At 32.2% G+C, this 27,978-nt stretch overlaps 4 protein-coding genes across 8 annotated transcripts; 1 reads left to right on the plus strand and 3 right to left on the minus strand.

Moving 5' to 3' along the window:
- The first annotated feature begins 2,902 nt into the window (after window positions 1-2,902).
- Window positions 2,903-3,585, plus strand: LOC118044436 (uncharacterized). The gene has a single exon (XM_035052703.2). The coding sequence runs from the start codon at window positions 3,029-3,031 to the stop codon at window positions 3,416-3,418; it is 390 nt and encodes a 129-aa protein (XP_034908594.1). The 5' UTR covers window positions 2,903-3,028; the 3' UTR covers window positions 3,419-3,585.
- A 1,541-nt stretch (window positions 3,586-5,126) lies between these two features.
- LOC118044447 (pentatricopeptide repeat-containing protein At4g01570) lies at window positions 5,127-9,234 on the minus strand. 2 transcript variants are annotated; one of them, XM_035052721.2, is made up of 4 exons: window positions 6,284-9,234; window positions 6,069-6,181; window positions 5,880-5,987; window positions 5,127-5,720 (listed from the first exon to the last, which is right to left on the minus strand). In XM_035052721.2, exon 1 carries the CDS (start codon window positions 9,083-9,085, stop codon window positions 6,623-6,625), a length of 2,463 nt encoding a protein of 820 aa, XP_034908612.1. In that variant the 5' UTR covers window positions 9,086-9,234; the 3' UTR covers window positions 5,127-5,720; window positions 5,880-5,987; window positions 6,069-6,181; window positions 6,284-6,622. The 2 variants fall into 2 exon arrangements, with proteins under 2 accessions (XP_034908612.1, XP_034908611.1); XM_035052720.2 differs by having other exon boundaries at window positions 5,127-5,987.
- A 1,282-nt stretch (window positions 9,235-10,516) lies between these two features.
- On the minus strand, window positions 10,517-14,479 carry LOC118044448 (probable inactive purple acid phosphatase 29). 2 transcript variants are annotated; one of them, XR_012169025.1, is made up of 5 exons: window positions 14,039-14,479; window positions 13,372-13,766; window positions 12,724-13,174; window positions 11,834-12,015; window positions 10,517-10,777 (listed from the first exon to the last, which is right to left on the minus strand). XR_012169025.1 is itself a non-coding variant. In XM_035052725.2 (4 exons), exons 1-4 carry the CDS (start codon window positions 14,331-14,333, stop codon window positions 10,740-10,742), a joined length of 1,179 nt encoding a protein of 392 aa, XP_034908616.1. In that variant the 5' UTR covers window positions 14,334-14,475; the 3' UTR covers window positions 10,517-10,739. The 2 variants fall into 2 exon arrangements, 1 of the variants encoding a protein (XP_034908616.1); XM_035052725.2 differs by lacking the exon at window positions 11,834-12,015 and having other exon boundaries at window positions 14,039-14,475.
- A 6,445-nt stretch (window positions 14,480-20,924) lies between these two features.
- Window positions 20,925-24,901, minus strand: LOC118044449 (probable inactive purple acid phosphatase 29). 3 transcript variants are annotated; one of them, XR_004686782.2, is made up of 5 exons: window positions 24,459-24,901; window positions 23,792-24,186; window positions 23,144-23,594; window positions 22,253-22,435; window positions 20,925-21,190 (listed from the first exon to the last, which is right to left on the minus strand). XR_004686782.2 is itself a non-coding variant. In XM_035052727.2 (4 exons), the coding sequence occupies exons 1-4, from the start codon at window positions 24,751-24,753 to the stop codon at window positions 21,153-21,155; spliced, it is 1,179 nt and encodes a 392-aa protein (XP_034908618.1). In that variant the 5' UTR covers window positions 24,754-24,898; the 3' UTR covers window positions 20,925-21,152. The 3 variants fall into 3 exon arrangements, 1 of the variants encoding a protein (XP_034908618.1); XR_012169026.1 differs by having other exon boundaries at window positions 22,167-22,435; XM_035052727.2 differs by lacking the exon at window positions 22,253-22,435 and having other exon boundaries at window positions 24,459-24,898.
- Between the last annotated feature and the right edge of the window lie 3,077 nt (window positions 24,902-27,978).

The raw sequence follows: 27,978 nt of genomic DNA on the forward strand, positions 1-27,978 counted from the left end.
AGTAGTATATATTCAGTCTCTTTTTACCATTTCCAGTCTGGAATAATTAGGAGCATGTCAAAAGCTTCCCTGGAGTGTATTGCGAATGATGCAGGCGGCGATGGTAGGAATGGTGTTGGAATTGAAAAGGTATCAAAAGATTATAATGCCTTTGAGATGCCACCTCAGTGATGATTCATGCAACTCTGTCGTGTAAAGATGAAACGCAGAAAAGTTTTTACACAAAAATTAAAGAGCTGTGTTTTATATGATTCAAGCAACGATCAGTGATTCAATGCAGTAACGCTCTCCAACTATTGTTCAAAATTCACAAAACAATTAAAAATATATATTTGTTTAGTTTATAACATGTAAGAATATGGTAAACTTGCAATCATGATGAAAAAATACTACTATACATACTACACAAAATTTAAATCATGCATAAAAGATTGGAACTATCTTCTATCATGTATCCTAAAACATATATTTTGAAAATACATTTAAAACAAAACCAATAAAAAATACTTATTTATTGATAAATTTAGTATGTAGACTGATCTGAAATTTATTATTGTTGTCAATGATCAATTATGTGTTTTTAAGACTTTATAATTAATCCTCACTTAATGCAAAAGAATTAAAATCAATAAATTTTTTCAAAATTCCAATAAATTTTTTTTTATTTATATTTAGATGAACTCCTAAATAAAATTGAATGAACCAAGAAAATAAACTTAGGAACCCTTTTACATAGACTGTCAAAAAGAAACTATTTAACTATTCTAATACTCTTAGAAGGTAAACAAAGAGCAAAATAGGAACCAGAGAAATGGAGGAGCTAACTAGAAATTTAGATGAAGAAGAGTGTCAAAAATTCTATAAACCCAAAACACTCTTCTTTACCTTCTTATATAGATGATTTTAACTAACAAACTGATATAGATGTCTTTTGAATTTAAAAAATAGACAAAACAATTATGAGACATTTTCTCTTTAAAAGCTTAGGTATATATTCTTTGAATTTAGACAACACCCAAAAAAATTTGTTTTTTTTTTCTTATGTGGAATAAAGTTTTTTAGAGTGTTCACTAAAAAATATCAACAAAGAGTTATTTAAGATCAATTTCTTATTTATCTATAATTTATTTATATCATGTTAACATTTTATGTTAAAGAACTTATATTAAAAATTAAATTATAACAAGATTTTAATCTAAAAAAATAAATAAATCTCACTTTTAATTTCACCTCAAATATTCACACTAACCATGTATTAAACAAATTTTCCAACATTAACCTAAAAAGAGTTTTGATCTTTATTATAATAGTTACAATACACGACAACTGTCTTGTTGAAGATGATTTAGCCAAAAAAACTTCTATTTGTTTTATGTTTCAAAAGTGCTTTTAATTATCTAAATTTTTTTATTTTTTTTTTATTTTAAATTAATATTTTTTTGATATTTTTCAAATTATTTTAATGCACTAATATCAAATATAATTTTTAAAAAATAAAAAAATATTTTAATATATTTTTAAAAATAAAAACACACTTTAAAAAAACAACTATAATCATCTTTCAAATACTCTTAAAAATGTGGGTCACACTACTGCGAGTAGCTATATACTCCATCTTTTTTCATGGCATCGCTTAGCCTATATAAGCATTAATCCATCCTGTCATCCAACACCCCACTTCCAGTACTTCTTCTCTCTTTAGCTTGAGCTTAACAAAATCTTTTGCTTGGAATATCCTTCTTTACATATCATCCTAATGGCCACCTCTATGATAGTTGAATCCTTATGTTTGCTCGTCTTTTTTTCCGATCTTTGCTTGTCAATGGTTCAGTCTCAAGGTTATGGTAGGCTCGAATGAGATAAATGTCCTAATCTCAAACCTGTTTGTTTTTGTATTTTAAAAATATTTTAAAAAATTTAAATTTTTTTATGTTTTCTTTGTTTTAAATTAATATTTTTTTATTTTTTTAAATTATTTTAATATACTTATATAAAAAATAATATTTTTAAAATAAAAAAATATTATTTTAATATATTTTTAAATAAAAAATACTTTTAAAAAAATCATGAATACAAGAACACAAGTATATCATTCGTAGCCCTGTTTGGGGGACTGATGGTGTCCCACGCTTTCTGTAATGGAGTGGATGTTGTCAAGAAAGGGGAGTCCATAAAATATTAATGTCTGCCCCATCATCCCCCATCTTCCTTGTAGTCCATAACTAGAAAATTGATACACACTCACAACATATATATATATATATATTTGGGTGTAAACACTTTATTTATCAAAACTGTTGGGTAATTCTATCAATTATTTTTGTATTAATGGATGGACCAACAAATTATTATCATTAGTGATAAAAATAAGCACGGATCATTCTACAAGTTTAGACTAACAATTTTTTTTTTTAACTATAATTTTTTTTTACATAAAAAAGTTATTATTCCAGTGAAGCGTGTACAAGTTTAAAAATCGTTTGGAAACACAATTCAACCCCATGTTTTCAAAAAATTCAAATTTTTTTTTACACTAAAAATTAAATTTTTTTTGTTTTTAAATTATTTTAATATGCTGATTTTAAAAATAATTTTTTTTAAAATGAAAATATATTATTTAAATATGTTTTTAAATAAAAAATATTTAAAAAAAAAAACTATAAACACATTTTCATACGATTTTAGGATATTTCTGAACACCATCCAGCCACCTTAACCTCTGTAATTGTTTTCGTACATGTAAAGATTTGGAGGCAAATATTAATAAATGTGAATAAGACTAGACCTTAAGTACATTCAACCTGGATCCTCTGAGGCCCAAGAATCGGAGTAAGATGGGCCTGAGCTTCAATACAATTTACCCACTACGCTTGCTTTTTTTCTCTCTCCCGTTGCTTCGGCCTTCTGCTGTTTCACCAATCGAATCGAAAACAAGAACCGTTTTCCCCTCGCCCCGTCTCAATATTTTCCCAATTTTTAGAGTTAGGTTAGATCTACCGATCCTAAAACCTAAACAAAAAATTAATCCATGTCGAAACTCTCAGCAATTTTCACATGCATCACAATTTTCTTATTGAGTAGTCTCTGCTTCCCGATCGCGCTATCGGAAACTGGCGCTGGAATATTGATTCAAGAAGTCACAAGAGAGGATGGTAAGGGTGATGTATGCGCAGGATTAAAAGCACCCGCTTCATGTCCGGTCAATTGTTTCCGTGCGGATCCCGTGTGTGGCGTCGATGGCGTTACTTATTGGTGTGGGTGCGCTGACGCTTTGTGCAGTGGCACTCGTGTTGATAAATTAGGGGCTTGTGAGGTTGGGAGTGGAGGGAGCTCTTCTCTTCCTGGTCAGGCACTTCTTTTGATTCATATTGTCTGGCTTATCTTGCTTGGGTTTTCTCTCTTGTTCGGGTTTTTTTAATCTGACAGATTTACAATTTGACTTTGATTCTATGATTATTCACCCTGTATATATTATTTGTGCTGTTGTGCTGGGGCTGAGATGATTAGGGTTTGTGCGAGATTTTGTGTGCGTGTAAAAATATTCATTTGAGTTAATATCATAATTGTTTTATTCTTTTTTACTGATATTATTTCTATGGTTCTACGTGACTTGATCATCTTGGTGCATATGGGCATCGTATTCGAGGAACATAAGTTTCATTGTAATTTACGTTTTGGATATTCTCTTTTGTTCTTTCCAGGGAGGTTACCTTCTGTTAGTATGTAAGAATCCTTCCTGTTAGTATGTAAGAACCTATTTTATTTGCTGTGCTTGTTGATCTTTACAAGGAACAATATCATTTAGAGTTCAGTTGGTATGTACACGAATATCGAAAATTAGGCTCATATAGAAACATGTAAGGTCCTTGCGGAGGTATTTCAGTGGGGGAGGGATGGCACCACTCTCTCCACATTTTATATGGAAAAGGATAGTCTAGAATTGTCTTTGATGCATCAGAATTTCTTCAAAGGTGTTTTCAGAAATTTGTGTAATGTGCCCACCTTCATTTCAAATTTATTTTTATCTGATTTATCGACTATCATGCTAGCTCTCTTTTTGTATAGAAAGATCGACTTACAATAAAAATTGCTAGCTGCTCCAATTCCAAATACTACTCCTAGTTTATGGTGTTTTTTTTTTTTAAATAAAAAAAATCATTGATCATTCTCACGGTATTAAAGGGGGCTACATCTTGATGGTCTCTGCATTCACTGTTTCATGCATTGAAAAGGACCAGAAAATTTGAAGAGCAAACTTTCTATATGAAGTAGCTTCACTATAAATCTTAAACTCACGGATTTTTGCACAGCCCCATTTTTTATTGTGTGCCTCGTTTTTTAGTTTTCCACACCATTTTCTCTTCTTTCCATTGCAATTATTTCGGAGCAGGTATATTCAAAAAATAGTTGGCCTCTAAGAAGTGCTTCAGAATAAACGACAATAGAACCAGGCCAAGCATTGCCAGTTACACGCACGTACTAGACAAGGATATCCTAGTTTTTATCAAACAAACATCAGGGTGCAAGAAGATGTTCCGTTTAATTATGTAATCAGACACAAAAACCACTACACTAAAATTTATAAGTTAGCGCAATTGATAATTGCTTCCCCAAATCAGTTATTAAACTTGGCGGCTAAGTGGCAAAGTCCTGGTTGATTTAAGATAACTTGAAAAAATAAAATAAAAATTATATTTAAGGTTTTAATATTTCATAAAAAAAAAGTTTTGAAATAATATATGTGAATATAGACTATAAAAAATATGAGACATGAAATGTAATATAATTATTTCACATCAAAAAGTTAAGACAATTTATGTGGATTTCAGCTATAAAAAAAAATATAAGGCATGAAATATGATATAGTTATCTCATATTAAAAAATTAAATAATTCATGTGAATGTAGGTTATATATAACTATCTCACATGGAAAGTTAAGAAACAATTCCATGTGCATACAGGGTATAGTTATTTTATATTGTAAAGTTAATAGACAATTTATGTGGACTAAGATCTCAAAAAATGTAAAACATAAAATGTAATATAATTATTCAATATCAAAAAGTTAGAAAATAATTTCACATTAAAAAAATAAGAAAACAATGTAGTGTATGTATGCTATAAAAAAAATGTGAGGCTATGAATTTATAAATTACTTTTTTATTTTTAGGGTTTATTAAAAATATATATATATAAAATTAGATTTCACTCAAATTATGTTGGGTCACTAGGGTTTTAAATTAATTCGGGGGGTTGTTTAAGTTTGACCGGGGCAATTATATTATTAAGTTTTTATGATTTGAAACCGACCAAGAGTTCAAGAAACTTAGATCCTAGATTAACCCAGGTCCATAACCATGCTCCAAAGCACGCCCAAGCAGTCAGTCAAGTTTCCCAATAGCCACCCAACATCCCAAAAGGATGATCTTGCAACAGTACCAATGCTTTCATGGTGTGAACAGTCTTCAAATCCACTTCTGAAAGGATGATAAGCAAAGCATATTTCATAGACACCTCTAATAAATCATCATCAATAATTCACCAGCAAGTTTTCCATGCCACCCAAAGGACATTGTCGATTATAGTAACACCGCACTTGCAAGAAGAATATCAATCTGATGTTACCGTCACATTGGTCTTATCAATTGTGATTTGAGGGGGCAATTCAAAAAACTCTCAATTCTTCCACTCTCCAGCGTAAACAATAGTAAACTCATATCTACCAAAGGAAGCACGCAAAAATGTCAGCTCTGTTATTTTGATCCCAAACAAAACGACAATAAGGATCAGCGACAGTTAATTACAGAGAAACATATTGCCTTCTGGTGCACAGGACATTAAAGGGACAAATCAAGATCATTACGATCCAATACATTACCTACTGGCTTCACCATTCAGAGTCGGAGATTTAGGATGTATGCTGCCGGTCCATGCTTCATATTGGCCTCTTCCTGATGATTTTTTCTAGTACGTTATGCAGAGACCACTGAAAGAAGAGTAGAGAGCAATAAGTTCCAGAGATCTCCGATCTATTAAGGCTAACTCAACAGATAATCGCGAGTAGTACTCTTATCTAGTAAATCTCTTGAAGGATTGGTCAATTTTCCATATGTGTAGGTGTCTGGTATTGGCGTTTTATTGCTACTTGGATCCTGCTACCGTGCATGGTGGGCAGTCTCTCTGGATGTTGGCACAAAATAAGAGATCAAGTCACTAAAGTAACCGAGAAACAAGAGGCAATGAAAACCAGAAGCCAAGACCCAACTAAACATTTTTAAGTACCTCTGTCTCATCAGCATTGTAGAGCGATTTGTTCAGTGCATTACATGCTTAACTGGAAGATTTGTCAGTGCGATTTTCATTGTACAGTTGGCTATTAATTCCAATCTGGCGTTCCAGTCTGTTCCATTCTGCATTCTGCTGGTCAATAACAGCAACAGAGTGGCGAGACATTGACTTGAACAACTAGTTTATGGCTCTACATGGAGCCTGATCCAACCCAGGTATGGTACAAATGCTCGCTTCAAGATTATCTGGAAGGAGTTCTTGAGAGAATTATTCACTTGCTGGCACAACTAATTCTTATGATCCTTGAACCATTCTCGTGAGGAAAAAATTGTTTCAAGGAGAATCATCTTTTTGGCGCATAATTGATGCCTTTTGGTACCTTAGTTTTTCAATCTCTTTTGCTAGAAAGTCCAAAGTCGTGTCTGTGATATGGTTTGGCAAGCAGCCTGCGTCCAACATCATTTTTAAGAATTTATATGCGTCTTTCAACCGACCTGTCTTGCTATGAACTTCAATCATAATATTATAAGTGACCACATCAGGATTTAATCCACTAGTCTTCATCTGTTCAAAAAGATTGTTAGCTTCATCAATCCTACCAGCCTTTCCCAGTGCATCAATCAGGGTGTTATACATAACAATGTCAAGGTAACCACCTTGCTTCATTAGCTTATCTAGAACGGAGCTGGCTAGATCTGCTCTCCCCATTTTCCCCAACCCTTGAATCACCAAATTGTATGTTGCGATGTCTGGTGGGCAAACCTTTTCACCCATTTCATTAAAAACATCCCATGCCCTATTGAAATAACCCCTCTTCACAAAAGAACTCATGATAGAATTGTAAGTGTAACTCACAGGGTCCACGCCCATATCAGTGAATATCTCAAACAATTTGCAGGCTAAGCTCAGCTTTCCCTTGGCCAAAAATATAGACAAGAACGTATTCACCATATCAATATCAAAAGAGCCTGCCCCTTTAGCTTGAACTCTCTGGCCCCTAGACAGCGAAAATAGCTGAGAAGAAAGGTCAGTGGATTTTGCTTGATTGGCCAAATGATCCATGTACGGAGATGATGACCACTGATCAGTGTCAGCAGACGAACTCTTCTCATCCTCAGTCACACCATCATCTGACCTTGACTTAGGGGAACTTATTGAACTCATAATTTCCTGGAGGCCACCAGTAGATGGAAACATGGGAGTATAATCCTCTCTACTTCTTGGAGGATTTTTCAATGAAGCATCCATATCTGCCCTCCATTTGAGAACATTTGGTAATAGATTAACATCCCTTATGTGCTTCATCAACCTTTCTGTGCAATCCCACCTACCTTGTTTATGAAATGCAATCAAGAGCGATGTTATAGTAATTAGGTCAACAACAAACCCTCTTTCCTCCATTTCTTCCACTAAGTGCAGTGCTTCCTCAAGATGACCTTTCCTACAAAGTAGCAGCACAACAGTGCTGTAGGTAACAGCATCCACAAAGTGACCCTTCTTCTTCAAACCACAAAATAAATTGTAACCAGCTTCAGCCCTGCCATTCTTGCACAACCCATCAATCAGAATATTGTACGTCCAACATGAGGCCCTTACTCCATCCTGAACCATCTTCTCGAACAACTGGCATGCTTCCATAACTTTCCTTGCCTTGAACATCCCATCTAAAAGAGAATTGTACACTACGGTATCTGGAAGGAACCCATTGTACTGCATTTCACTAAAAATCTTTGTTGCATCTTCCATTTGATAAGATTTACAGCACCCTTGTATAAGTATTCGATAAGTAAAGGCATCAGGCTCATGACCAGACACCTTTAATTCCTCATACACAATCACCGCGTCCTTCACCTTCCCAGCCAAGCATAGAACATGAATCAGGCTATTATAGGTGCACAAATCAGGATCCAATGACCCAGAAGCCAAACTCTTTTCCTTCATCTCTTTAAAAAGCCTCAAAGAAGTAGTCAGATCACCCCAACAACCAAATGCATGAATGCAGATGTTATAACCCCATGTATTCAACTCGAACCCCCTTTTTTCCCTCAATTTAGCAAAAACAGTTTTGAATTCTACTTTCATTTCTCCATTTCGAAGCGCAACCAACAAAGCGTTGCATGCAACGGAGCCCGGAAGTGAAACACCAACAGCATTCTCTTCATTACCATTAGAAGCTTCTAGAAGCTTAAACATTATAGACAACGCTAAACCCACCTGGTTTTTCTTAGCAAGTGCAACGATAATAGAATCATACATATGGGGGTTCGGGTTAGATCCTAATTCCTCCATGTGATCAAGAATGTCAAGTGCAGAGTCAAACTTCCCAGATCGAATAAATGCATCAAGCAACAACTTAAAAGTCTCAGACCCAACAACAATACCATCATTCTTCATTGAATTTAGCAAATTAGGAACTTCTTCAAGGTACCCAGTACGGCACAAAGTGGAAAACATTTGAGAGTATGTGCTCACCGAGTGTTTGTAAATATGCCGGAGAGAACACCATTTGAAAAATTCCATTTTCTTAGAGCTGTCAAGAGAGTTCCTCCGTAGGATTTGGAGAACCAGAGATTCTGATAGAGGTATTGAATCTGGGTCCAGACTACGAGTGCCGGACTCGGAGAGGGTCTTGGTTAGATAAGCCACCAGGAGTATGTTTCCCATTTGGTACGATGATGATGAAGATGTTGATAGAGGGGTTCTTGCGTGATGTAATGTGTTTGGTTTCGGGGTTTCCTTTGGGAATCCAAAACATGAATGTCTTAGTTGTCTGGTTGTTGTTCTGCATCTTGACATTGCTGCCACCTGATTCTTGTTTGAAAGGATTAAAAGGCTGTGAAGTTGAATTGATTTCCAAGTAATAAATTTTATTTGATTTCATTTCATTAAAGAATTCTAGTGTTTGGAATGAAATCTTAGTGATAGAACTAGCCTCGGTGCCTGGTTTTACCGCGAGGCTGTATTATTTAAAAACAAAAAAATAATAAATTCAGGCATTTAAATGGGATAAAATAATGATATAAAAAATTAGTTACGATAAGATTGTAACAAGGCTGATTAAAGTTAAGTTAACAAGAAATATTTTGTTAAACACGCTGTACAAATTATATAATTGAAATAACTTTATAAAAATAAAAAAAATTATAATTTTTTAAAAAATTATATGTTAATTTTTTTAAATATATAAGTCAATTCATTAGAGTTGTCACATTTAATTTTAAAAAATCACGAGATTTAATTTTTAATAAATTAAATATTAAATAATAAAATAAATTATATACAATTTTTTTAAAAAAATAGCAATATAAAAATTATATTCAAAACCATTACTACTACTATTATTAATAATTAATATAATAATAATAATAATTATTATTATTATTATTATTATTATTATTATTATTACTCCTTATTAGTAATAATAGCAATAATTTTATTGATATTATTATTATTTTTATAATTATTATTATCACTATTATAACTATTATTATTATTATTATTAATATTTTTATCATCATCGTTATTATTATTCTTCTTCTCTTATTCTATTATTACTATTACTACTATTATTATTATAATAATTACTACTATTATTTTTTATTATCATCATTATTCTTCTTCTCCTACCCTATTATTATTATTATTATTATTATTATTATTATATAGTAATAATGGTATTAATAATAATAATAATAGTATTGATGATGATGGTATCCCAGCACAGTTCCTTGTAACATTTTTCTTTGTAGCATCAGGAAATTATCGAGCTTCACCCTTGTATGATACAGTTGCAGGTTTCACTAAGGTGGCTTCTCAACCGAAGGCTTTTAGTCCTACGACACCTTCCCCGCAGCAATTTTCACAGAATTCACAATATTTTCTGCAGCATTTTTAATACATTCTATATGATTTATGACTGAATATCACTAAAAAGGAATGACTGAGTTCAACCAGATGTTTGAGAAGGATGACATTTGACAGAGTTTCGGTCATCCCCACTGCAATTCCTTCAATTTCGTTTTCAATCCATCGGTGTAGAAAAAAAAATCATCAGTAATTAAGAAGAAATAATTCAAAAGGTCAATGTCTTCGACTCCCAGATGTTTTCCAACTTTAAATCTCGTGTTTTCCAATCAAAACATTATCAAACTATGCTATTTCGTTAATAATTTTTTAAAACTGTGATTTTGGCTAATGCTTCTTTTTTTTTTCTCTAAAAAAAGTGTTAATAAACAAAAATACCCAATATTTTATGATAAAATTTTAGAAATTTTATTAGAAGAATTACAGAACCTTCCTAAAACATGATTATCCATTATTGTCTGATGTAATTACCTTCACTGTTTACATTTACTTCGAGGCCACGTATATCAAAATCGATGAATAAGGACAAATATGTGAAACATTTCCGCTTCTTCCTTCCTCGGTGTTAAGCCATCTCATGTGCTCGTTACTCAGGGCTGCCAACCTGTTTCTTTCTACGGGCTCCTGTTCAAAGGAAATGAAAAGGAGTCAACAAACAAGGGATGACTTGAAACAGAAAACAGGAACGCATCGCCTCCAACAAAACATTTGCGAGTTAATTCCAATGTGTCTTTTTAATTCTTATAGGTGCAAGTATAAGTATTAATGATATGGTTATCCCATTAAGTATCTAGAATTATCCATAGACTAGTATAAATGTAAGTGTTGAGAATATTGTAATCCTAGTCCATAAAGAGAAACACAGAAGATGCCAAGAAAGTCTAGGTGACGGTTGACAGGTTCTTATATAAGAGATGAGGTGGTACAAGAGAGACCCCATATGAAGAAAAGAAGAGAGAGCTCTAGCTAAAAGGGATGGAAAATGGACAGGGAGCCGTGATGGAAGGCAGCAATCTGATGAAGCGCTGGGCAAATACAAAGGTCACTTGAAAAACCAAATCTTGAAAGAGAGATGTTTGACTAATGAAATGTGGCAATAATGACAAGAGGAGAAAAATGAGTAAGAGTAGCCATGTTAAGACAAATACAATTGCTAAAGCAAAGAGATTGAAGAGATGCTCAAGATGAAGATGTAAGAAAAAGGAAATTATGGCAGCAACGTAGTCTTCTAACCAACTATAATGAGACAGTAGATACAAGCCTACAACAAGGCAATGATTGTGTGCCAAGGGAAATGGTAACAAGAATAAGAAGGTTTGCAAGAATCGGCAACACATTTTTAAATTTCAAGGATTGTGAGATTTTTAAATTAAGGGGGTGTTGGAATTAATTTTGAAGTCTACATCAAGTGTCTTTTTACTTCTGCAACGAGTATATATAAGTATTAATGATATTGTTATCCTATTAAGTATCTAGAATTATCCATACGCTAGTATAAATATATGTGTTGAGTGTATTGTAATACAAGTCCAAGTCCATAGGGACTTCCTCTCATTTAAGAGTAATATAATACAAGTTAGAGTTCCCTTCCTACCTTCTCTCCTAATGTTCTCTAACAACAGTTACTGACATCAGAGAAACACATGGCAAGTGATGTAAGAAGGAGAACATGTGCCTCACTTTGGTATGAAATGAGATAGAGCAGGGGAAACAATGTTCCTGGGATATATCTTTTCATAATCAAGTGAACGGGGCAGAGAGAAATCAAGCATGGTTTTTTGCAGCATAAAGCAAAAGTGAACAGACTAGCACTGCACGCATTTCCAAGGTCTTATGTACATTGTTGCTTAAATACGAAACATCTGTAACAAAAGAATGACAACAAAAATAATTTGGTCGTAACTCATAGTGTTAGTAGAGAATTCTGACAATTGAATAAGTCATTCTATCCAATAGGAACATTTTCTCTATCATATTTATATGAAGAATCATCAGGATTTTAAGCTTCTTATTAACAGGAAATGGATTGGGTAATGTGCACAAGTAATATCAGCCTAAACTTTCAATGAGCTTCGTGCACCCATTCATATGCTAAATTTTCTATATTTATGGGTTGTAGATTATGGTCCTTGATATTTAATTACACAGCCTTTCATATGCTAAATTGTCTAAAGTCATGGGCAAGAAGATCATGGTAGTGACATTTAACTACACCATGCAATACAGTAATTCAAGGATGAGAAATATGAAACTTAATATCAATTGGAAATGGCAAGTTAACAAAGAACATTTTGATAAAAAGATGAACATAAATTAGTATCAGCCAGCACTACAGGTCATTGATCTTAAATAATTTAAACGGTTTCAATTCTTTGCCAGAACACATGCAAGAAAGCACAAGGCACCGATATGCCAACATACAAAGAAGAAAGCTTCAATTTTGCAGGTCCTACCAGTTCTTGGTGACATGCTCCGCATGGATGTCCTTAAGAGATAGTATCCATTGTATGCCTAGTAAAGTTTAAAACATGTACAGATGACTACTTAAGGGTTGATCAGCAAGCACTTACCTGCATGGCTCTTGCTCCAAAGGACCTGACCATCAACAGTGGTAAGGTGTTCATCATCAAGGCGCTTCCATGTTTTGATAGACTTGACAGCTCCCCAACTTCCTTGCTCTGTCTTTTCCAAAGATGCCAACACCACCCTCGCCCTCCTTGACCACCCTGCCTTCCCATAGGCATGGTATCCAAAACCCCCAGCATAACAAAGTTGTATACCAGTAAGCTCACCACAGAAGTCATTGAGATGATCATGTCCGGTGAAAACAGCTTTCACATCCCCAGCTTCTACCATGGTTGTGAAGAAGCCCGAGTTCACAGAAGCAGAGCTAATGCCTTCTTGTCTCACTCCTGTGAAGTTTGATGAATCGAAACTTGCAAACTCAGGCAATGGGATGTGAAAGTACACCAGCCCAGGTGCAGGTCCTTTCTGAGCCTCTGGCTGTCTCGTGTATGCTCTCTGAATGGAAAGGGAAAAATGGGAATTTAACAGCTAATAATTAAGCTAATGCACCTTTTAGAAGTTATAACTATGCATAATGTAGATTCTACTTCTGTGTAGACAAACTAGTGATTCTTTTCACTGATAAATGATGGAAGTAAATCATACAGTGACCTACAAATTACTTCAACCGCATAAAAGAGCTGTGTTATTACCCGAAGCTTCGCAGAGGTGCGTTGGAACCAAAGCTGCTGAGAGGGTTTAATCCAACCATAGCCAGGGATTGCCGGAACTGTGGAGTAGTCTCCGCTATCAAGGAAATAAAGATTAAGAGCTGATTTATTTTCAAATCGAGAACCTTTAACCCCGCCAATCTCCAGGTTATAGTTCCCAAAACCATCAATGATGTGTACCTCCGCAGGATTGACTTGAGAGAGAGTATTCTTAAGGCCAGCAATATGTTTCATAACCCCTTCCCTTGACAAAGTGGATTCTTGGTCATGGTTCCCCAAAATAGCAGCCCACGGGATGTTTGATGCAATTGCAGGCTGAAAGGCAGCACTCAGTGATTTTGCAGCATCCGTGGCATCAAAGCCAAAAATGTTATCCCCTGTTTCCCAAAGTGCCAACAATACTTCCATTAATGCTCAGATTGTGGAAGGAGCATACTTGTTAGAGCTTACCCACTACAAGCCATATATACTGTTACCAAATCAGGAAACATGCTTCGGTAAACAAATTAACAACTGGGTTTTGTTGTTTATATCCAAATTTCAGAATAACAATCATATATAGACCACCAAAAAAAAAACAAAAAAATCAGAACCAAGAACATAACTAGGAATTAGAAAAGGAAAGGGTAAATAAGAGTATAAGGGGTACCAGTGAAAACAATAAAATCAGGCTTCTCAGCTTGAATCATGCGCTCAACAAAGGCAGAGGTGTTGAGGTCAGAGCAAGTAGGCATCTGATTGGGGAACACATCGAGGCAAGACGTGGTCTTGCCATCCGCAAAGTGCATATCTGCCACTTGCAGTATCTTGAACTCTCCATTTTTTGTAAATCGCAGCTCTTTTTTCTCACCCAACACAGATTTTGGAACGAAGAAGCAGAGAGAAAAAACCACAACCCCCAAAAAGTGGGAGAGTGAAATACTTGGTGTGCTCTTCTTCGCCATCGTTGTTATCTACTTAGAATCAGCAAACCCGATGCGTTCAGCATTGTCTTCCAGCTACAGATATAGGGAGAGTGAGTCTAGTCCTAGTTTGGCGTGTAGCCTAGAGCTAAAGTGTGCAAGTCAAAATCACATTCAAGACAAAGGAAGCTTCACATACTGATCATCTTCTTATTAAAATCAAATATTTAATAGTGCCCAAAAGGATATTCCTTTCCTTGTTGCGTGGTCATTGAAGGGTGTCTTTTTTATTAAAAAAATATTTGTGTTAGAATCAGTCGAGGAGCCACGTGGTGTTAAAATAGAGCAATTACCTCCTTAATTTTTTTTAAATATATTTTATATTAAAATATACAATTATCCCTTTAAATTTTTTTTTCAAAATACTTTTTATATTAAAATATTAATAATATCTTAACATGGTTAAATTTTGTTTTGCTGACTACTAATTAACCTAGGGTAGCTATTATTAACTCACAACATAATATAATATATAATATATATGTTCAGCACATTTCATTAATTTTTTTTTTATTTTCTATTAATTAACCAAGAGCCTTTCTTTTTTATTTCAAGCTACTATTCTTACTTCTCTTTCTTTTACAAAATTTATCCTCAAGTCCTAAGATATTAATTAGTTAAGTAAATAATTTTTTATGCTTTATGCTTTAGGTAAGTTTTCTTCCTCTTTTTTATTTATTTCATTGTTTAATTTAGTTTTATTTTTTTATAATTAGTTATTGAAAGTATTAGGATTTATAATAATTTAAGAGTTTGTTGAATTAATATGTGTATGAGTAATATTATATATACATATGGATATAAATTGAAATGAGTTTTTAATGAATTAATAACTACTTTGCTATGAATTTTATATTGAAAATGAATGGCGATGAACTTAATACTGATTACAAAAAAATTAAAGACACAATAGAGAAATAAAAAAAAAAATTAATATTTATGTTTAACTAATATATATAAAACAATAAGTCAACAATAACAACATCAGTTTATCATGACAATCCTTTTAAGTTATGATTTTAGCTACTCTCTAATATATGTTTGCATAAAATTGTTGTCAAGAACTTCATTAGTCCTTGAAAGATTTAGAAAACACAAGTATTGAACCCCCTTGAATTAAAAATAGATAATTGATAGTTTGATTGTATATATTAAAAAAAATATCTTTGATGAAATTGATAATAAAGTTATTATGAAACAATTTTAAAATGTAAAACTTAAAAAGAACAATTATAACGTAAATTTTTTTATTTTGAAAATATTTTTAAATTAATTTTGTTTGATATGAATTAGTATATATATTTCAAATTGATTTCTCAATATAATACATGTTTACATGATAAATAATATCAAATATTTATTAATAATTTGTCCCTTTATTAAAAATATCCTAACTCTGGTATCGGTTAGAATCAAACAGGATTTTTGGGCAACACGAGATGAAGGATGGGACTATTTTATGTTCTAGCTCTTTTACTCAAATATTATTTTATTTGGATCTTAATTTTGTGAACTTAGATCAATTAAAAAAAAGTATTTGATCGAAACATTAAAAATATGATGAATAAAAAAAAGTTCATGTATTTTATTAAAATAAAATAGAAGGTTATAAATAGTGATTTCAAACTTGTTTATTTTTGTATTTTAAAAGTAATTTTTTGAAAAATTTTAAAAAATTAATATTTTTTTAATTTTAAATTATTTTTTGAAGTTTAGATTATTTTGATATTTTAATATTAAAAATAAAAAAAATTTAAATTAAAAATATTTTAAAAAATAATTACTATATCCTTTAAAGTTAAATGATGTGTTATCAAATAATAGAAAAATTAATGAAAGATAGGCGGAAACACTTATATGGAAATGTTTTTTAAAAATCGATGTATTTAAATAAAAAATGTTAAATTTCATATACTCGATTAAAAACGAAAAGAAAAGATAATGTACTAATATTGTAATTAGCCCTTTATTTATTTACGACAAATTGATTTTTTTATGTTCGTCGACGACAACGTGATGCTCTTTTTAACTTTAAAGGAATGTCGGTAATTTGTTTTTATGGATTTTACGTGAAAATTATTAAATTAATATTTTTTTATTAATTTTTTAATAATTTTAATATATTAATATTAAAAATAAAAAAAAATCTGAAAAAATATTTTAATATTATGATTCAAGCAAAAAAAAATTTAGAAATATTTTAAACCACGATATAGTTATATCCTCTTTCAAAACAACTACAAATTGCTTCAACATTTAATGAGTTTTTTAAATATTAATTTCAATATGAATTTAGAAGTGTTTGGTAATGTGGATAAAATATTTTTTTGTTTAAAATTTAAATTTTGTGTAAAATTAATTTTTAATATTTTTGTATGGTTTTAATGTACTAATATTAAAAAAATTAAAAAATTAAAAAAAAATATTTGGATACTTTTTAAATAAAAAAAAAAACTTTAAAAAACCATCTCTAAAACGGATCTTGACATGTGATTTGGTTGCACATGTAACGAGGCTCATGGACCAAACACAAAAATAAAATTAACTGGCAAAGTCCTTTTCAATACTGGTTGTGTTCGATCATGGATTCATTTCCAAGTCCAAAAAGAAGAAAAACATCAAGCAATCATTATTAATACAACCATTATTGATACAACAGCTTTGATGTGGAGATTAAAAATAAAAAGTCCGCTGCGTTGACAATGTCAAAGGACCTTGAAATCTCTGGATTCTTTTTCTTTTTCATTAATAGATATTCACGGACCTGTATTTAGATCCAAGTTGTTCTCTAACCGGGTCCAACGCAGGCCATCTACCCACAACCACCGTGAGGGAGCAGGCTACTTTCAGCCGGATAAGCCTCAAAGTATAAGGCCATCTATATTAACAACACCGCCGGGCTGCTGCTACCATTGGCGAGCCTTCAACTCACACGACCAGCCCTCCATGTTCCGCAAGAGTGGAGGGACTCGGATGCTTTCCTGAGATGGCAACTGATAGACAGAACTGACAGGGAAAGAGCAAGAGACCACGATCTATTTGATGTCTTCTCCACTGGGAATTCAATAAGATTTCCATATCTAGCATGTAGAAAAGACATCTGTTTCAACTTTCTAGTTTTCTTTTTAAGTTGATCGAGCAAACACGATATGTTTCTAAACAAATAGGTTTTCTCGGATTTGAAACATCAGTATTGCCTGAGTCACCTGCATTCATTTCAGGTGATTACAATCACAAGGGCATCGATCAGTTTAGACCCTCTTTTCAATTGTTAAAACCTTTCCTGTTACTAGGGATTATGCAGAGCAGAAGAGTGCCCAGCAGCATTCCCTTGCTCTTGATGGATATGATTTTTGAGGGACTCGCCGTTCTGTGAAGCAACACCTGTTTTTAAAACTAGTTGATCAAAAAGAAAGAATCTACTGCTAGAAACCCATAAAAGAAAAAGAGAAGGGTCCCTAGTTTCAAGCTTGTGCTAGCTGTCCATTACACATCCTTGCATTACGGCATTATAAGAAATGTGAGCTTCATCCATAACCATAAGGGATTTTGTTACCTCTATTCCGTTGTTCTCTGATTTTACAGATTAGTTTTAGTTTTATCGATGAGGTCAATATTTGACAGGTTCACGGGTTTAAAATGAGGGACCTCACCAAACTGCTGATAGGGATTTGACACAGCTCATGCACGCCATTAGCTTCTCACAAGTCATTAAAACTCGGGTCACGCGCCGTTCAAGAATGTTAGAGAAGTTGAGCAACAGCACCTTAAGAGGGAGGAAAGCTACTTCCCACGAGTAATGACATGTTAGAACACTAGCAAAAGGAATCATGAAACCTTTAGAAGAAAATGACAATACCTCAACATTTAGTACTTGAAAGACAATATATAGGCTAGGGGACTGCCTCTGCACTCTGCAGTATGTGAATTGGACTAGAGCATGTGCGGCTAGTCCTTTCTCCATTTCTATTAATGGCAATTTGTGTACGTATTTGCTGGCTCTAAAGGGATCGGGCAAGGAGATCCTCAATTTCCCCTTACCTGTTTGTAGTAGCAATGGAAGTGCTTTCTTGCATGCTGAGTAATGATTAGGGATAATTATTTTTAATTTGGTTTGGTTTTGATAAAAAAAAATAACTAAAATGAATTTAAAAAAAAAACTGAAATCGATTCAAACTAAGTGGTTTTGTTTCGGTTTAATTTTTTAAAATAAAAATCAATTCAAATCTAAGATGAAGATGTTGATAGAGGGGTTCTTGCGTGGTGTAATGTGTTTGGTTTCGGGGTTTCCTTTGGGAATCCAAAACATGAATGTCTTAGTTGTCCCGTTGTTGTTCTGCATCTTGACATTGCTGCCACCTGATTCTTGTTTGAAAGGATTAAAAAGGCTGTGAAGTTGAATTGATTTCCAAGTAATAAATTTGATTTGATTTGATTTCATTAATGGAATGAAATTTTTAATGGGTATTTGTTTACGCGGTAGCTTCTGATTTTAAAACTGACCTCATAAACATGAAATTTAGTAACATAAAAACTTATCTGATTTTTATGTGGGGCCATGTATATCTGCAACCAGCTGAATATAATTCACTTAGGCACTGTTTACCTAGAGTAAATAGTGTCCAGGTGAATATAATTCACTGGTTGCAAACGTGATGCACTATTCACTGAAGTGAACAGTACACAGATAAATATAATTCACTTTGGCACTGCTCACGTGAACAGTGCCAGGTGAATAACTACTTACATTAAAAAAATTATTTTTTTTAAATTATATTTTACTTGAAAAATTAGTATTTAATATTATTTAATAACACTATATAAATTAGAAGGAGATCGCTTGATGATGTAGCATTTACAGAATTTGATTGCAAGCCCAATTATGTTCTTGCCGGGTCCGACCCAGTTAAAAAAATTCAGTTTTTCTTTTTATTTGTAATTGTGTTTAATTCAAAAAATTAGAAGGAGATCGTTTGATGACGTAAAATATTCAGTTTTTGTTGTTGCGCACTTAAGAAACCATGGAAAATATATTCCTTGTTGGATAGATTTCGTACATGATGAAATTGCATATAGTTTAATGGAATAATAAAAAATATTTGATTACAATATTATTTATTTCATGATGTAATAATAGTAGTTAAATCTACAATATTTAAATTAATAATCATCAATATATATATATATTATAACCTCAATTTGAAAAACATTCTTTTAACCAAACACATTAAATTACTTTTTGTTCAACCTCAATTTCAACCATAGTTTTAACCAAACATATATTTTTTCAAATCAACCTCAACTAAAAGTACTTTTTATAAAACAATTTTTTTCAAACCACAACCACAATAGCTACCACAATACTGAACACACTCACCTCCATAATTAGTGATAGAATAGAACTAGCCTCGATGCCTAGTTTCACCGCGAGGCTGTATTATTTAAAAATAAAATAAAATTCAAGTATTTAAATGGGATAAAATAATGACATAAAAAATTAGTTATGATAAGATTGTAACAAGGCTGATTAAAGTTAAGTTAACAAGAGATATTTTTGTTAAACATGCTCTACAAATTATAAAATTGAAATAACTTAATAAAAATAAAAAGAATTATAATTTTTTAAAAAAAACAAATATGTTGATTTTTTAAATATACGAGTCATTCATTAGAGTTGTCACACTCTATCTAAAAAAGTGAGATTTGATTTTTAATAAAATAAATATTAAATAATAAAATAAACTACACACAATTTTTTTAAAATAGTAATATAAAAAATGATTTTCATCATTATTATCATCTTTGTTGCTTTTAATATTATTGTTATTGGTAGTAATAAAACAATTGATAATATTATTACTTTTATGATTATTATCATTATTATTGCTATTATTACTACTATTATTATTAGTATTTTTATTATTATTATCATTATTATTCTTCTTCTCCTACCCTATTATTGTTTATTATTATTATTATTATCTTGGTTATAATATTAGTAATAATGATATTAATAATAATATTAATAATGATGATAATAATAATAGTACTGGTGGTGTTGATATTAATATCCCAGCACAGTTCCTTGTAACATTTTATATGTAGCATCAAGAGATTATCGAGCTTCACCCTTATATGATACAGTTGCAGGTTTCACTAAGGCGGTTTCTCAACCGAAGGCTTTAGTCCTTCTACACCTTCTCCGCAACAATCTTCACAGAATTCACAATATTTTCTACAGCATTTTTAATACATTCTATATGATTTATGACTCAATATCACTAAAAAGGACTGACTGAGTTCAACCAGATGTTTGAGAAGGATGACATTTGACAGAGTTTCGGCCATCCCCACTGCAATTCCTTCAATTTCGTTTTCAATCCAACGGTGTAGAAAAAAAATCTTCAGTAATTAAGAAATAATTCAAAAGGTCAATGTCTTCGACTCCCACATGTTTTCCAACTTTAAATCTCGTGTTTTCCAATCAAAACATTATCAAACTATGCTATTTCGTTAATAATTTTTTAAAACTGTTATTTTGGCTTTTTTTTTTTTTTGTCTCTCTAAAAAAAATTGTTAATAAACAAAAATACCCAATATTTTATTATAAAATTTTAGAAAGTTTTTTAGAAGAATTACAGAACCTTCCTAAAACATGATTATCCATTATTGTCTGATGTAATTGCCTTCACTGTTTACATTTACTTCGAGGCCACGTATATCAAAATCGATGAATAAGGACAAATATGAGAAACATTTCCGCTTCTTGCTTCCTCGGTGTTAAGCCACCTCATGTGCTCGTTACTCAGGGCTGCCAACATGTTTCTTTCTACGGGCTCCTGTTCAAAGGAAATCAAAAGGGGTAAACAAACAAGGGATGGCATGAAACAGAAAACAGGAACGCATCGCCTCCTGAGCAACAAAACATTTGCGAGTTAATTCCAATGTGTCTTTTTAATTCTTATAGGTGCAAGTACAAGTATTAATGATATGGTTATCCCATTAAGTATCTAGAATTATCCATAGACTAGTATAAATGTAAGTGTTGAGAATATTGTAATCCTAGTCCATAAAGAGAAACACAGAAGATGCCAAGAAAGGCTAGGTGAAGGTTGACAGGTTCTTATATAAGAGATGAGGTGGTACAAGAGAGACCCCATATGAAGAAAAGAAGAGAGAGCTCTAGCTAAAAGGGATGGAAAATGGAAAGGGAGCCGTGATGGAAGGCAGCAATCTGATGAAGAGCTGGGCAAATACAAAGGTCACTTGAAAAACCAAATCTTGAAAGAGAGATGTTTGACTAATGAAATGTGGCAATAATGATAAGAGGAGAAAAATGACTAAGAGTAGCCATGTTAAGACAAATATAATTGCTAAAGCAAAGAGATTGAAGAGATGCTCAAGATGAAGATGTAAGAAAAAGGAAATTATGGCAGCAACGTAGTCTTCTAACCAACTATAATGAGACAGTAGATACAAGCCTACAACAAGGCAATGATTGTGTGCCAAGGGAAATGGTAACAAGAATAAGAAGGTTTGCAAGAATCGGCAACACATTTTTAAATTTCAAGGATTGTGAGATTTTTAAAATTAAGGGGGTGTTGGAATTAATTTTGAAGTCTACATCAAGTGTCTTTTTACTTCTGCAACGAGTATATATAAGTATTAATGATATTGTTATCCTATTAAGTATCTAGAATTATCCATACACTAGTATAAATATATGTGTTGAGTGTATTGTAATACAAGTCCAAGTCCATAGGGACTTCCTCTCATTTGAGAGTAATATAATACAAGTTAGAGTTCCCTTCCTACCTTCTCTCCTAATGTTCTCTAACAACAGTTACTGACATCAGAGAAACACATGGCAAGTGATGTAAAAAGGAGAAAATGTGCCTCACTTTGGTATGAAATGAGATAGAGCAGGGGAAACAATGTTCCTGGGATATATCTTTTCATAATCAAGTGGAACGGGGCAGAGAGAAATCAAGCATGGTTTTTTGCAGCATAAAGCAAAAGTGAACAGACTAGCACTGCACGCATTTCCAAGTTCTTATGTACATTGTTGCTTAAATACGAAACATCTGTAACAAAAGAATGACAACAAAAATAATTTGGTCGTAACTCATAGTGTTAGTAGAGAATTCTGACAATTGAATAAGTCATTCTATCCAATAGGAACATTTTCTCTATCATATTTATATGAAGAATCATCAGGATTTTAAGTTTCTTATTAACAGGAAATGGATTGGGTAATGTGCACAAGTAATATCAGCCTAAACTTTCAATGAGCTTCGTGCACCCATTCATATGCTAAATTTTCTATATTTATGGGTTGTAGATTATGGTCCTTGATATTTAATTACACAGCCTTTCATATGCTAAATTGTCTAAAGTCATGGGCAAGAAGATCATGGTAGTGACATTTAACTACACCATGCAATACAGTAATTCAAGGATGAGAAATATGAAACTTAATATCAATTGGAAATGGCAAGTTAACAAAGAACATTTTGATAAAAAGATGAACATAAATTAGTATCAGCCAGCACTACAGGTCATTGATCTTAAGTAATTTAATTGGTTTCAATTCTTTGCCAGAACACATGCAAGAAAGCACAAGGCACCGATATGCCAACATGCAAAGAAGAAAGCTTCAATTTTGCAGGTCCTACCAGTTCTTGGTGACATGCTCCGCATGGATGTCCTTAAGAGATAGTATCCATTGTATGCCTAGTAAAGTTTAAAACATGTACAGATGACTACTTAAGGGTTGATCAGCAAGCACTTACCTGCATGGCTCTTGCTCCAAAGGACCTGACCATCAACAGTGGTAAGGTGTTCATCATCAAGGCGCTTCCATGTTTTGATAGACTTGACAGCTCCCCAACTTCCTTGCTCTGTCTTTTCCAAAGATGCCAACACCACCCTCGCCCTCCTTGACCACCCTGCCTTCCCATAGGCATGGTATCCAAAACCCCCAGCATAACAAAGTTGTATACCAGTAAGCTCACCACAGAAGTCATTGAGATGATCATGTCCGGTGAAAACAGCTTTCACATCCCCAGCTTCTACCATGGTTGTGAAGAAGCCCGAGTTCACAGAAGCAGAGCTAATGCCTTCTTGTCTCACTCCTGTGAAGTTTGATGAATCAAAACTTGCAAACTCAGGCAATGGGATGTGAAAGTACACCAGCCCAGGTGCAGGTCCTTTCTGAGCCTCTGGCTGTCTCGTGTATGCTCTCTGAATGGAAAGGGAAAAATGGGAATTCAACAGCTAATAATTAAGCTAATGCACCTTTTAGAAGTTATAACTATGCATAATGTAGATTCTACTTCTGTGTAGACAAACTAGTGATTCTTTTCACTGATAAATGATGGAAGTAAATCATACAGTGACCTACAAATTACTTCAACCGTATAAAAGAGCGGTGTTATTACCCGAAGCTTCGCAGAGGTGCGTTGGAACCAAAGCTGCTGAGAGGGTTTAATCCAACCATAGCCAGGGATTGCCGGAACTGTGGAGTAGTCTCCGCTATCAAGGAAATAAAGATTAAGAGCTGATTTATTTTCAAATCGTGAACCTTTAACCCCGCCAATCTCCAGGTTATAGTTCCCAAAACCATCAATGATGTGTACCTCCGCAGGATTGACTTGAGAGAGAGTATTCTTAAGGCCAGCAATATGTTTCATAACCCCTTCCCTTGACAAAGTGGATTCTTGGTCATGGTTCCCCAAAATAGCAGCCCACGGGATGTTTGATGCAATTGCAGGCTGAAAGGCAGCACTCAGTGATTTTGCAGCATCCGTGGCATCAAAGCCAAAAATGTTATCCCCTGTTTCCCAAAGTGCCAACAATACTTCCATTAATGCTCAGATTGTGGAAGGAGCATACTTGTTAGAGCTTACCCACTACAAGCCATATATACTGTTACCAAATCAGGAAACATGCTTCGGTAAACAAATTAACAACTGGGTTTTGTTGTTTATATCCAAATTTCAGAATAACAATCATATATAGACCACCAAAAAAAAAACAAAAAAATCAGAACCAAGAACATAACTAGGAATTAGAAAAGGAAAGGGTAAATAAGAGTATAAGGGGTACCAGTGAAAACAATAAAATCAGGCTTCTCAGCTTGAATCATGCGCTCAACAAAGGCAGAGGTGTTGAGGTCAGAGCAAGTAGGCATCTGATTGGGGAACACATCGAGGCAAGACGTGGTCTTGCCATCCGCAAAGTGCATATCTGCCACTTGCAGTATCTTGAACTCTCCATTTTTTCTAAATCGCAACTCTTTTTTCTCACCCAACACAGATTTTGGAATGAAGAAGCAGAGAGAAAAAAACACAACCCCCCAAAAGTGGGAGAGTGAAATACTTGGTGTGCTCTTCTTCGCCATCGTTGTTATCTACTTAGAATCAGCAAACCCGATGCGTTCAGCATTGTCTTCCAGCTACAGATATAGGGAGAGTGAGTCTAGTCCTAGTTTGGCGTGTAGCCTAGAGCTAAAGTGTGCAAGTCAAAATCACATTCAAGACAAAGAAAGCTTCACATACTGATCATCTTCTTATTAAAATCAAATATTTAATAGTGCCCAAAAGGATATTCCTTTCCTTGTTGCGTGGTCATTGAAGGGTGTCTTTTTTATTAAAAAAATATTTGTGTTAGAATCAGTCGAGGAGCCACGTGGTGTTAAAATAGAGCAATTACCTCCTTAATTTTTTTTTAAATATATTTTATATTAAAATATACAATTATCCCTTAAATTATTATTTTTCAAAAATACTTTGTATATTAAAATATTAATAATATCTTAACATGGTTAAATTTTGTTTTGCTGACTACTAATTAACCTAGGGTAGCTATTATTAACTCACAACATAATATAATATATAATATATATGTTCAGCACATTTCATTAATTTTTTTTTTTTTTTCTATTAATTAACCAAGAGCCTTTCTTTTTTATTTCAAGCTACTATTCTTACTTCTCTTTCTTTTACAAAATTTATCCTCAAGTCCTAAGATATTAATTAGTTAAGTAAATAATTTTTTATGATTTATGCTTTAGGTAAGTTTTCTTCCTCTTTTCTATTTATTTCATTGTTTAATTTAGTTTTATTTTTTTATAATTAGTTATTGAAAGTATTAGGATTTATAATAATTTAAGAGTTTGTTGAATTAATATGTGTATGAGTATTATTATATACATATGGATATAAATTGAAATGAGTTTTGATGAATTAATAACTACTTTGCTATGAATTTTATATTGAAAATGAATGGCGATGAACTTAATAGTGATTACAAAAAATTAAAGACACAATAGAGAAAATAAAAAAAAAATTAATATTTATGTTTAACTAATATATATTAAACAATAAGTCAACAATAATAACATTAGTTTATCATGACAATCCTTTTAAGTTATGGTTTTAGCTATTCTCTAACATATGTTTGCATAAAATTGTTGTCAAGAACTTCATTAGTCCTTGAAAGATTTAGAAAACACAAGTATTGAACCCCCCTGAATTAAAAATAGATAATTGATAGTTTGATTGTATATATTAAAAAAAAATATCTTTGATGAAATTGATAATAAAGTTATTATGAAACAATTTTAAAATGTAAAACTTAAAAAGAACAATTATAACGTAAATTTTTTTTATTTTAAAAATATTTTTAAATTAATTTTGTTTGATATGAATTGGTATATATATTTCAAATTGATTTCTCAATATAATACATGTTTACATGATAAATAATATCAAATATTTATTAATAATTTGTTCCTTTATTAAAAATATCCTAACTCTGGTATCGGTTAGAATCAAACAGGATTTTTTGGGCAACGCGAGATGAAGGATGAGACTATTTTATGTTCTAGCTCTTTTACTCAAATATTATTTTATTTGGATCTTAATTTTGTGAACTTAGATCAATTAAAAAAAGTATTTGATCGAAACATTAAAAATATGATGAATAAAAAAAAGTTCATGTATTTTATTAAAATAAAATAGAAGGTTATAAATAGTGATTTCAAACCTGTTTATTTTTGTATTTTAAAAGTAATTTTTTGAAAAATTTTTAAAAAATTAATATTTTTTAATTTTAAATTATTTTTTGAATTTTAGATTATTTTGATATTTTAATATTAAAAATAAAAAAAATTAAATTAAAAATATTTTAAAAAATAATTACTATATCCTTTAAAGTTAAATGATGTGTTATCAAATAATAGAAAAATTAATGAAAGATAGGCGGAAACACTTATATGGAAATGTTTTTTTAAAAATCGATGTATTTAAATAAAAAAATGTTAAATTTCATATACTAGATTAAAAACGAAAAGAAAAGATAATGTACTAATATTGTAATTAGCCCTTTATTTATTTACGACAAATTGATTTTTTTATGTTCGTCGACGACAACGTGATGCTCTTTTTAACTTTAAAGGAATGTCGGTAATTTTTTTTTATGGATTTTACGTGAAAATTATTAAATTAATATTTTTTTATTAATTTTTAATAATTTTAATATATTAATATTTAAAATAAAAAAAAATTATGATTCAAGCAAAAAAAAATTTAGAAATATTTTAAACCACGATATAGTTATATCCTCTTTCAAAACAACAACAAATTGCTTCAACATTTAATGAGTTTTTTAAATATTAATTTCAATATGAATTTAGAAGTGTTTGGTAATGTGGATAAAATATTTTTTTGTTTAAAATTTAAATTTTGTGTAAAATTAATTTTTAATATTTTTGTATGGTTTTAATGTACTAATATTAAAAAAATTAAAAAATTTAAAAAAATATATTTGGATACTTTTTAAATAAATAAAAAAACTTTAAAACACCATCTCTAAAAACGGATCTTGACATGTGATTTGGTTGCACATGTAACGAGGCTCATGGACCAAACACAAAAATAAAATTAACTGGCAAAGTCCTTTTCAAGACTGGTTGTGTTCGATCATGGATTCATTTCCAAGTCCAAAAAGAAGAAAAACATCAAGCAATCATTATTAATACAACCATTATTGATACAACAGCTTTGATGTGGAGATTAAAAATAAAAAGTCCGCTGCGTTGACAATGTCAAAGGACCTTGAAATCTCTGGATTCTTTTTCTTTTTCATTAATAGATATTCACGGACCTGTATTTAGATCCAAGTTGTTCTCTAACCGGGTCCAACGCAGGCCATCTACCCACAACCACCGTGAGGGAGCAGGCTACTTTCAGCCGGATAAGCCTCAAAGTATAAGGCCATCTATATTAACTACACCGCCGGGCTGCTGCTACCATTGGCGAGCCTTCAACTCACACGACCAGCCCTCCATGTTCCGCAAGAGTTGAGGGACTCGGATGCTTTCCTGAGATGGCAACTGATAGACAGAACTGACAGGGAAAGAGCAAGAGACCAAGATCTATTTGATGTCTTCTCCACTGGGAATTCAATAAGATTTCCATATCTAGTATGTAGAAAAGACATCTGTTTCAACTTTCTAGTTTTCTTTTTAAGTTGATCGAGCAAACACGATATGTTTCTAGACAAATAGGTTTTCTCGGATTTGAAACATCAGCATTGCCTAAGTCACAAAAATCAAGAACATCGA

This window comes from Populus alba, chromosome 2, assembly GCF_005239225.2.
Source record: "Populus alba chromosome 2, ASM523922v2, whole genome shotgun sequence".
NCBI lineage: Eukaryota > Viridiplantae > Streptophyta > Magnoliopsida > Malpighiales > Salicaceae > Populus > Populus alba.

What these genes read in the sequence shown, in the direction of transcription:
- LOC118044447 (XM_035052721.2), bottom strand. Translation starts at nt 9,085, where the DNA reads ATGTCAAGATGCAGAACAACAACCAGACAACTAAGACATTCATGTTTT.
- LOC118044448 (XM_035052725.2), bottom strand. Translation starts at nt 14,333, where the DNA reads ATGGCGAAGAAGAGCACACCAAGTATTTCACTCTCCCACTTTTTGGGG. An exon ending in TGATTTTATTGTTTTCACTG is followed by an intron (nt 13,767 to 14,038) that starts GTACCCCTTATA and finishes TTTGGGAAACAG; the next exon opens with GGGATAACATTTTTGGCTTT. An exon ending in GCACCTCTGCGAAGCTTCGG is followed by an intron (nt 13,175 to 13,371) that starts GTAATAACACAG and finishes CTTTCCATTCAG; the next exon opens with AGAGCATACACGAGACAGCC.
- LOC118044449 (XM_035052727.2), bottom strand. Translation starts at nt 24,753, where the DNA reads ATGGCGAAGAAGAGCACACCAAGTATTTCACTCTCCCACTTTTGGGGG. An exon ending in TGATTTTATTGTTTTCACTG is followed by an intron (nt 24,187 to 24,458) that starts GTACCCCTTATA and finishes TTTGGGAAACAG; the next exon opens with GGGATAACATTTTTGGCTTT. An exon ending in GCACCTCTGCGAAGCTTCGG is followed by an intron (nt 23,595 to 23,791) that starts GTAATAACACCG and finishes CTTTCCATTCAG; the next exon opens with AGAGCATACACGAGACAGCC.
- LOC118044436 (XM_035052703.2), top strand. Translation starts at nt 3,029, where the DNA reads ATGTCGAAACTCTCAGCAATTTTCACATGCATCACAATTTTCTTATTG.